The 11,591-nt window shown below is 42.4% G+C and overlaps 1 protein-coding gene across 1 annotated transcript in view; it reads right to left on the reverse strand.

Annotated features, from left to right (window-relative positions):
* The window catches only part of tnfrsf21 (tumor necrosis factor receptor superfamily, member 21), a 111,740-nt gene extending 100,862 nt beyond the window's left edge, over positions 1–10,878 (reverse strand). Inside the window, exon 1 of the mRNA XM_079643716.1 lies at positions 10,507–10,878. Within this exon, the coding sequence (XP_079499842.1) occupies positions 10,507–10,533 (27 nt within the window). The 5' untranslated portion in view covers positions 10,534–10,878. The remainder of the gene's footprint in view (positions 1–10,506) is intronic.
* Between the last annotated feature and the right edge of the window lie 713 nt (positions 10,879–11,591).

The following is an 11,591-nucleotide window of genomic DNA, read 5'->3' on the forward strand; positions in this document are numbered from 1 at the left end:
TAGAGTAATCATAAATAACACGGCAGGGTCCGTTACAGTTTGTTTTCATCTGATTTTAATTAAACAAAGTCTTGGCTTTCAGAATATTAAACTTGTTTCGGCAAATCCAGATGATAAATACAACTTTGAAGCTTGTAACGGCATAATTACAAGCGGAGAAAACGGAGTAACTTAACGTCACAGCAGGCATAACAACGGCCGGTGTTTCTCGTGAGGGTTTTCCCCGGGAAACGCAATACACACAAATGCAAAAAGACACAAACACACACATATACACACACACTTGCGAGCTTCCCCCAGACCAGTAATCCCAACGAAAATATCTTCCCTCCATAGCATTTTGATCATTTGCTCCGCTAATAATCAATCAGATCGATGGATTCCAGAGAAGAGGAAACTTTGAACGCTTTTTTCTCAAAATGATGACTCGGTGACAGTCATTATATGATGTGACATACTTCGCTTAATATTTGGAGTACAAAAACAATCCTGATATCATTAGAAAGCTAGGAATATCCTCTTTCCAGCAGTGTATACAACTCAAAATGTGTCTTCGGGTCAATGCGACTGATTTCGATAGAGCAGGTCACATATGTCAAGCCTGTAGATGGTGCTGTTCTCACAGAATCAGCCCATGAAAAGACAGTGTTAAATTGAGTGAAATGAGGAATGGCTAAAATGCATGATCTGTTTGGTATTTTGAAAAATAAAAAGTAGAAATATGCCTTATATAGGTATGTTCCTACACTATATTATTCAAATATAGCATGATAGGTTCACTTTAAGCTTCCCAATGGTGTGATCTTCGTTTTGTGAAAAATATGATTACCTCACATATGTGACCTGCTCCATCGTCGCATTGACCCGAAGACACATTTTGAGTTGTGTACACTGTTTGAAAGAGGAGATTGTTATCTTTCTAATGATATCAGGATTGTTGTTGTACTCCAAATATTAAGTGAAATATGTCACATTATATAAGGACCATCACCGAGTCATCATTTTGAGAAAAAGGCCTTCAAAGTTTCCTCTTCTCTGGAATACATCGATCTGATTGATTATTAGCGGAGCAAATGATCAAAATACTATGGAGGGAAGATATTTTGGTTTGGATTACTGGTCTGGGGGAAGCTTGCGAGTGTGTGTGTGTGTATATGTGTTTGTGTGTTTGTGTAATTCTGCGTTTCTGCGTATTGTGTTTGTTTCCCGGGGAAAACACTCACGAGAAACACCGGCTGTTGTTATGCCTGCTGTGACGTCAAGTTGCTCCGTTCTCCGCTTGTAATTATGCCGTTACAAGCTTCAAAGTGGTATTTATCATCTGAAATGCCGAAACAAGTTTAATATTCTGAAAGCCAAGACTTTGTTTAATTGAAATCAGATGAAAACAAACTGTAACGGACCCTGCCGTGTTATCTATGATTACTATACGCTTACATTCATAATTTCAGCCGGAGGGAGGGGAAGCGGCGCTGCGGAAGAGCATGGTGGCGAGTGAGAGCTGTCATCTTCCCTTAACAAGCTTCAAAAATGTATTTATTGTGTGATTTTGGAAATAGAAGGTTCATATTCTGAAAGCCAAGACTTTGTTTGTTTAAAGTCAAACAAAACGTAAGCGTCCTTGGGTATCTTGAAAGGCGCTATACAAATTGAAATTATTGTTATCATTAACACCTGAACCCCGAAAAACTTTTTTTTTCCGCAAATCCACGTTTATTTTGAAATGAGCCGTTGCGACTTCCGACTGATTTCGATAGAGCGGGTCACATATTTTGTTGCTGTTGTTGTCTTTTGTGTTAAATTACTCCTGCTGACTTGAGCCAGCCATTCTTTCCTCCTCTCTGTGTCAGTGGGGAAACTTTACATTTGTACTCCTTTCTCTGAGCGCTTGGAGCATCCCCCCGGCAGCACAGCAAACCATGGGGGAGACGATATGCCAGGACAACACAGAGGAAAAGGCACAGACAAACTGCATGACATGCTATTTAATGTTTATTGAATTCCATTTATTTACATCGATGTTCCTAAAACAACACATTTAACATCAACATCATAATGCTGCTAGTGCTTTGACTCAGTTGACAATCATTGATAGGCACCTGTGGGTCTCCTGTCCTTTCTGAAAGTCATAAAGATTACATTAGCCATTTAGATTACTTATGTCCTCAATTACCATGGGATTACTGAAACCACCATGAATTAAAGAAATGGTAGAAATTAATTTAATCTGAATTTTGAAACCTTCCTCCCCTCCCTCTAAATATATCAATAAACATTAGGATGTGATGCTCCTGACTACCATACAAGTTTAAGAAGATAATATTTGTTTTAAATAATCCAAAGCAATAAACAACAGCAACAGGCTCTGTAACCAAGGCAAAGTTAGCCTAACATGTATATGTTAACAAGGAAGGTAAGATAGCTGTTCACACTATGTATATCTTCTACTTTTTTGAATGCTATTTTAATTCAATTTGAGATGTTTACATTTTGGATTGTTTATTTCTAGTATTTTACCTTCTCTAATGTAGAATGCCTTGTCTTTTGCTGCTGCAATGCAAACATTTCCCAAATTGGTATCAATAAAGTACTTACACACTTCCTTCCACCTTCACTCCGCTCCTCCCCCCCATCTCAGGTTCCCCCCCGCACTGTCAACCTGGACAACCTCTTACCTCTTCAGCCTGTGACCACAACATGCCCCTCCCACTCAACTAACATTGCCCTCCTTAACATCCAATCACTCAACAAGAAAGCCCTCATCCTCCATGAACTAATCTTGGAAAAATCCCTTGACTTCCTTCTGCTCACCGAAACCTGGCAACAGCCCGATGACTTCTTCTCCCTCAACCAAACATCCCCCCTGGCTTTAAATACATCACTAAACCCCGCCCCTCCTGCCGTGGTGGCGGCCTTGCTGTAATCCACAATCAGAGCAACCAGATCACAGAAAAAACCCTCCCCTCAGTATCATCCTTTGAATTCATTGCCTTCAAAGCCCCTCCCTCACTGACAGTCATCCTCATCTACGGCCTCCTAAACCTCATCCCTCCTTCCTCTCCGATTTCACTGAATTCCTCACACTTGCCTCATCCCTCTCTCAACATCTGTTACTACTTGGTGACCTCGACATTCACATTGACTCACCCACCTGCAAGCTGGCATCCGAATTCACAACCCTACTGCACAATTTCTCTATCACCCAACATGTCACCTTCCCCACCCATGACAAAGGACACATCCTTGATCTCTTCTGCTCTATCAACCTCCCAGTGATTGACCTCCACCCTTGCCCATTTCCCCTCTCCGATCACAAACTCATACAATTCACCATTGCCCCCCCCCCACCCAAAACCCCTGCCCACCCAGAAACATCACCTTCCGTAATCTACACTCCATTGACCATAACCATCTCTCCGAACTGCTATCGTCTAATCTCCCCCTGGACGCAACCCTCAGCTCACCTGATGATCTGCTCAACTACCTCAACTCCACCCTACTCACCTCCCTCAACACTTTAGCCCCCCTCAAAAATAAAACTGTTACTTTCAAGACCTCCTCACCCTGGTTCACACCCGCACTCCGTAAAATGAAGCAGCGAGGCCGCCAACTTGAACGTCTTTCAAAGAAATCATCCCTCACAGTCCATTACATAAGTTACAAACTCCATCTCAATGCATACAGAGATGCTCTTATTGCCGCTAAATCTGCCTACCTCTCCAACATCTTCACTGACCCCTCCCGTAACCCCAGGACCCTCTTCTCCACAGTTAACAAGCTCTTCAAACCTCGTGCTGATAACCTCCCTACTTCTACTTCCGCTACTTGCAGCTCATTCCTCCAGTTTTTCGCAGACAAAATGAATGCCATTAACCACTCCTTCTGAGCTCCGTCTGATATACAAGCATCTCCCCCAACCTCCACCGCTACCACTTCTCCCCCCATCTCCCTTGACTTCCTGACTCCTCCTCCCCAGCGCCGCCTCTCCCAGTTCAACCTGGTCACCCCACTTGAAATACTCCATCTGATCGGTTCCTCAAATCCCACAACCTGCTCCATTGACCCTCTACCCACTCCTCTTCTGAAGTCCTGCCTCCCCGCCCTCTGCCCCTATCTTGCTAACCTTTTCAACTCCTCGCTGTCCCATGGAATCGTCCCCTCTGCCTTCAAAACTGCTGCCGTTACTCCAATCCTCAAAAAACCCGGTCTTGATCCCTCCTCCCTCACTGATTACCGCCCCATCTCCAACCTACCATTCCTCTCAAAAACTCTTGAACGCACTGTAGCCAAACAAATTCACTGCCATCTCCAAACCAACCAGCTTTACGGACCCCTTCAGTCTGGATTTCGTCCTCACCACAGTACAGAAACTGCACTTGTCAAAGTCCTCAATGACCTCCTCACCTCTGCTGACACTGGTTCCCTCAATGTTCTCATCCTCCTCGACCTGAGTGCAGCCTTCAATAACGTGAGCCAAAACATCCTGCTCACCTGACTCAGGGACATTGATATTGGAGGTATTGCACTCACGTGGCTCCAGTCCTACCTCACTAAACGATCCCACTTCATCTCCCTCCCCAACCACTCCTCTGCCACAGCCTCAGTCACCCGAGGCGTTCCTCAATGATCAGTACTTGGCCCCCTCCTCTTCATCATTTACATCCTGCCCCTCGGTCAAATACTCCGCCACTTCAACCTGGACTTCCACTGCTATGCTGATGACACTCAGATCTACCTCAGCACCAAATCCCTCCATAACCCACCCCTTACCCACATCGATTCCTGTCTGACAGCTATTAAAACTTGGATGCAACATAACCTCCTCAAACTGAACAGCAACAAAACAGAACTCCTCCTAATCGGTTCCAAATCCACCCTCAGCAAGGTCACTAACATAACACTCACCATCGGTGGCACCATTGTTTCCCCCTCCAATCAGGCACGCAACCTTGGTGTAATCTTTGACCCCACCCTCTCCCACGAACCTCACATCCGCCAAACATTCAAAACCTAATTTCCCACCTCCGCAATATTGCAAAAATCCTACCCTCTCTCACCCGCCCTGCAGCAGAACGACTAATCCATGCCTTCATTCCCTCCTGCCTCGACTACTGCAACTCACTTCTTTACGGCATCAGCACTACATCCCTCAACAGACTCCAACGGGTTCAAAATGCAGCTGCATGTCTCCTCACGTATACCAAATCATGGCATCACATCACCCCAGTCCTCAAAGACCTCCACTGGCTTCCTGTCTGCCATCGCATCAACTACAACATTCTGGTCCTCACCTACAAAGCACTCCACCATTTGGCCCCCCCTTATCTCACAAACCTTCTCACTCCTTATCAACCCCCACGGTCCCTCAGATCTACTGCAGCCGGACTCCTATCCATTCCCACATCCACACTCTGCAGCTTTGGGGACAGAGCCTTCTCAGTGGCAGCTCCTAGGCTCTGGAATTCCTTCCCCCAAGATCTCAGTGACTCTGAATCCCTCACAGTCTTTCAGTCCCGCCTCAAAACACATATTTTCAACTCTGTCTACTAGAGAAGTTAAGATTCACCGATTCACATCGGTGCACCGGCATAAACGTTCAAGATGCGAGTGCACCGGTTGAAAGAGTGCACATCGGCTACAGTTTGGGTTGAACTCGCGATGCATCGATTGTAGCGTCTTTGCATCGGTAAAAAAAACGATTCATTCATATAAAATCCCCTCATCTTGTCAACGCTCAGCAGAGACGATCTTTGATCTTTGCTTTGAACTACGGAGGCCAGGAGTCTCAGTTATCAACACACATGGAAGTCGAGGAGAAAGAGAAACACAGCGCATCGAAAAATACCTACAAATCAAACGTTTGGCAACACTTCGGATTTTTCAAGCCGCTTTAAAGTACACAAGTAGTACGAGGAACTTAACGACACACATAAAGAGGCGACATGGGGTCTGCGGCTGAAAAGAGAAACCTGAAAGTTAGACATATGAATTAAATCACTCAGTGAGGTGTTCTGTCAGACAGAGTGGTGTTTAGTTTACAGCAGCCTGTGACTGCCAATAATAGTTTAAATGTCTTCCTTACTGTAAGCAGTTATGATAGAGCTGTTCGTGAAAGGTTATTTGTATTCTTTATTGTTCATATAGAAACCACTGCTTTCTGCTCACTGGTGAGTTAGCCTATGAATGAGTGTTAAGCACATCAGGCTGGCAGCTGTATGGGCATTGCACTATGGTAGTTGTTATTTGCACATTGTTAATCATGGGCAATGCATCCTTAAATTGTTTAACTGTGAGGTGTTATACAATTGTACTGTACTCTGGAGAGTTTTTTTAAGGTAAAAAGGTAAAAAAAGAAACAGCATGATGGGATGTGCAGTGCTAGTAGAGAGAACCAAATATGTGAAGCACTTTTTGTTAATGTATGATTTGCTGCATATAAGGAATAAAACAAAAATCCTCTGTCGAACCATATTGAAGTACCATTATTTTGCATCGTGTTGAATTGTATGGTATTGCCCCGAATCGCATAATGTTGAATCAAATCGTATCTAACTGTATCGCAACAGGGGTGAATCGTATCGTATTGCATCGCCCGGTGTTTCAAATGTATCGTTAATGTATCGTATCATGGCAACGTATCGAGATGCGCATCATCGGCCTCAGTGATGGAGATGCACATCCCTACTGTCTACCCATAAGCCCCCCCTCTCAATCAACTTCCTCTTGACTGCCTTTTTTTTGTTTATTTTATTTTACTATATTTATTTGTTTGCCTGTCCTTGTTTGGCTACCCTCCCTCATACTGTAAAGCGTCTTTGAGTTGTGAAAAGCGCTATATAAATAAAATGTATTATTATTATTATTACTTTTCTTATCTTTCTTATCTTAATCCTCAAATATTAGCAAATTTTACTTTTTAAAAAAAAAACATATTGATAAGTACTGGTAACTTTCTGGGTTGACATTATGATTCTGGTATTTAAGTACTTTAACCACAACATTCCATTTCAGTAAGTTTAGAGTAGAGTCTGATTGAATCCACCACAATTAAAAGTGAGAAACACCTGTCACTTAAACTGGATTACTCAAAAGTGCCCTTCTTTAATTCCAGTATTATTTGTTAAATTAAGTACCTAAATTACGTGTGCTGACATTGTAATACCAGAACATAGGGTTTTTTTTCCCATTGATTTCAGTACTGTTATTAAAACATCTGCATCTTTGCAGGAGCCATGTCAAGTCTAAAATAAATAGCCCTGATGGTGTCATAGTGATGTCATGAGGGTTTATCTCAGCAACACATGTGTAGCGACATTTTTAACAGAAAGCTGGTGGTGGAGAATGTGTAATCTGTGCCCCTCCGACAAAAGTACGGTCTGTAAAGAATGAGGAAGAGCTGTCTGCAGCACACACTGAACTCAGACTGTGACGGGGATTTACGCTGAGCAGCAACAAACTAAACCACAGAGCAGGAAGTAAACCAACTCTGTGGAGTTTCAGCATGCTCAACATTGTCATCTTTAAGAAATGTGTGCACGTTTTCAGGAATTACTTTATTAACTTGGTCAATGCAGAAAACAAATAAACTACAGTGTTTTTGCAGAATATATTAAATGGAGGATTTTTTTAATGAATTCCTCTTTGATCACAGTACATGTACACAACACCACACACAGTGAAATGTATACTCTGCATTTAACCCCCAGCATTTAACCCCCAGGCTGTCTAGTGTCTTGCTCAAGAGCGCCTCAGCAGTTCCCAGAAGGCAAGCTGGCACCTCTAAAAGTACCAGTCCACTGTCCTTACATTGTCCATTCTGGAATTTGAAGCGGTCAAGCTAAGCTCCCTACAGACTGAGCTGTGTGTGTGTGTGTGTGTGTGTGTGTGTGTGTGTGTGTGTGTGTGTGTGTGTGTGTGTGTGTGTGTGTGTGTGTGTGTGTGTGTGTGTGTGTGTGTGTGTGTGTGTGTGTGTGTGTGTGTGTGTGTGTGTGTGTGTGTGTGTGTGTGTGTGTGTGTGTGTGTGTGTGTGTTGGACCACAATTGTTACATAATAATATGCGTGTGTACAAATATTTGGGTGTGGGTGGTATATTTTTGTTTGTGTGTGGCGGAAGACATTAAGCTGTAATTACCAACCAATTTAAGTAAGGCCCACCATGAACACACACAGACACACACACAAGCTACTGCACTCATTCATTCACTATTACTCGCTGCCCTCTCCAACCAACAGGCACGATCACACACATGTTCCCCCCCACAGCGGCACCTGTTGCTGTGTGTCCCCGTGTCCTCCGGCTTTACAGTCACGCTCATTCCAGCCCAGAGAAAGAGGCTCTGTTTGGATTCAGTCGAGCTGAATTTATCACTGACAAAAGCCGGCAATGAATATTTTTTTGTTGATATTTCAGTTTACTGCAGATGATTGAAGCAGGGAGCACTGCAACAACTGAGCTGATCATTTGTCCAGTATTGTGATTTTTTAAGCACAATTCCAATTAACGGAATCTAAATGTTAACGTTAGGCTATAAACAAACTACATCCCGGTCTGCGTTTTACCACCGCTAAGCTAACGCCAGCTAATGTTTGACGTGAAGAGGTTTAGTAATGTTTTTTAGTCACTTGTTAGCAACCAGTGTTTTTGTGACTCATATAAGCTTAGGACATTCATGTGTGGGCTGTTTAGTGACGTATTCCAGAATAAAACGTGAATATCTCTTCAGTTTGTGTTAAACACGTGGCATCTAACCAAAACACGTTGAATTTGAGACTAGAGAACAAGAAGTGGTAAAATGCTAACTCATTTCTGGGTTTTAGAACTCATTCCTGCACCAATCTATAACCTGTAAAAAAAGTCACTCTGAATGACACGATAGTAGCCTGTGTGAATAGTTAGCATGATTGGAAACAATAATGCAACTCATTTAGAATCAGTGTTCAGTGGCAATACAGGTGGTTTAACTTCAATTAAAATGTATATGTGAAGTATATAAGAACCAATTAATGCCAGTAACGTTATGAGGTTCTTCATGATGCAGTGCTTGAAGAGCACTTTTTCTATTTTAATCCAGTTCCATCCATTTCAAGTGCTTCTGATGTTGTGTCTGCATCTTAATAAGGCATAACCATCTGTTTTCTAAGTCCTACCACAAATACACTAGTTAGCTTTAAAACAAATCTTCATTGGCCAGGGTTCTGTGAGTAACACACATTGGCCTCCTGATATATAGCCCATATTAACATTCTTTATAATAACGACACATGATACATATGGAAATGTGGCGTTGTCAAAGAGAGAAAGTATAAAAACAAAAGAAAAGCCATGCATAAAGATACAAACCAGCGCCTGGCCATAGCTTAATGCAACAACACAGGCAACACCTGAGTGACTCTGTTTGTAGAATACCTCTAATTGTTAAAAAGTTTTAATATATTTTACCAGGAACTGGATTGTTGTTTTATGTATTTAGTTTAAACTGTAATTCATCTTGTTAAATATGCTCTGTAACCATTTCTTAAAATCCCAAAAAAAACAACAACAAAAGAAGAACTCATGTTGAATAAAGTCCAAAAATCTGTTTTGTTTGTAACACAATGGATGTTTGCATAAGCAGACGTGTTCACACAGTGTACATTAGCTTACTCTAATTTTCTTATTTTGTATTTGTTAGGCTTTAAAACGCTTAGTCCTTAAGTTGGTAAAAGAGAACACAAGGCTCTTAACAAACTATACATGTAAGTAATTAGATTGATGAAATGTAAAATTAATTGCCAAAAAAGCTAGACCTTGGCATACGTAAGCTTTGTTGCTGCTTTAAACTGAATTCACATTTCTTCCCTTGAACATCTAGTGATAATATGAAATCTGTTCCACCATATAGCAACATCCTCCAAATGCACCCCTCTGAATGTAATGATCATGACAGCTCTGAGTGGAGACAAAGGCAAAGTCTTTGTGCTGGTGCTTCATCTGACTCACTGAGGATGAGGAGACCTTGCACAAAGAGCAGCTGCCGACCCAACTACATTCAGCACATCACTGGCATAACCAAGGGACCCCTCCACCATGTGAACAAGGGGAATCTGTCTGCATCATAATTTAAATTTAAATGTCCCAATCAACCCATGTAATTGTAATCACTTGATTTCCTTTCTTGTTGACATGAAATCAAAGCATGTCTTTGTTAAGTTTCCGGATTAAAGTCAATTGACTGACGCTGTGTCCCAGTTGTTTGTGCGACACAGGGTGTTACAGGGTAAACAATAGACTGCTGAGTGCCTTTTCGTTCTCCATCATTCCACTGTGGGAATGAGTGACACACTGCTGGGGTATTTAATACAAATAGAAAAATATGAATTGACAGTCAAAGTTGGAAATAACTTGACTTAAAGTTCTGAGTGGGACGGAAAAAACAGGTACTGTCCCTTTAAATGGAGAACCTGCTGGAGGAGTCCTTAGAATAAAGAATAAAAACAAGCAGTGAGTGAAACGTAATGCTACTCACCACTGCGGACACACACAGGGCAGACATCGTGTGATATACAACATACAGATGAGCAAACTTCCTATGTCAAGTTGTCTGCTGAGAGAAACCACTGCTCATCTCTAGATGTGTGTCATCATTATGATCCCCTCCCTCAGTGGACCGGAGGAGAGACTGAGCCGGGCTCTGTGCTGCTCTCAACTGCAGTGTTTTATAGTCCGGGTCTCCAGGTGGACCGGTTTCAGGTAGTACGGGATCAGGGCTTGGTTCAGGAAGAACGCTGTGGTAATTCCCATAGCGATGATGGATGAGGGCCACAGTGTGATCGCCGCCTCGCCCCGTCCAGGCCGGTTCAGTGTGCAGTGCGGCTCTGCTTCACCGCTGCGGAGCGCCTCTCACTGCCGCGCTGACGTAGGCAGGCAGGGAGGCGTTGCAGCCAATTGCAGCTCTTTAGAAAGGTTGCACGTGTGTTTGAAGCCAGTACAGGGAGGGAGCGGCGGGGGATGGGGGGTTGTTCATTCAGGTGAGCCCGGTTCGAGAGACAGAACTTCCCTTGTTGTACCGTTTGACAGTGGTCCAAAATGAGCCGTACACCCTCCAGACCCGAACCTCTCACACTCACTGGTGGAATGTTTCAAAGTACAATTACGTTACAGACTACAATTTGAAAGTAATTGTACTTTACCTGAGTATTTCATTGTATGCTTCTTCTTTTGTATTTCTACTCCACTACATTTAGGTAAAATTATTGTTATAAATAAACTGTAATTTCAATAATTATGTAATTACACGTTAAGATAGCAGTAAGCTAAGTAATTACCAACTGATGATCACAGTTATGCTGCATCAAGTAAGATTTTGAATGCAGAACTTGAAGCACATTTGAATTTACTGTTGCTACTTTTAGGTTTAAAATATGAATACTTCTTTCACCATTGGTCACACTCAGCTGAATGAGGGTACCTTTTGGTAAAAGCAATGGAAAACATGTAACTGGATTACCTAATTAGATCACAATAAAGTATGCATTCCCTTACAGTTCCTTGGGCCCTATAGGAAAGATGTAATCAGATTACTGGTACATTTAAACTAAAAAAAGGCAGGAG

Source organism: Notothenia rossii, assembly GCF_949606895.1.
Source record: "Notothenia rossii genome assembly, chromosome: 8".
NCBI classification, from domain to species: domain Eukaryota; kingdom Metazoa; phylum Chordata; class Actinopteri; order Perciformes; family Nototheniidae; genus Notothenia; species Notothenia rossii.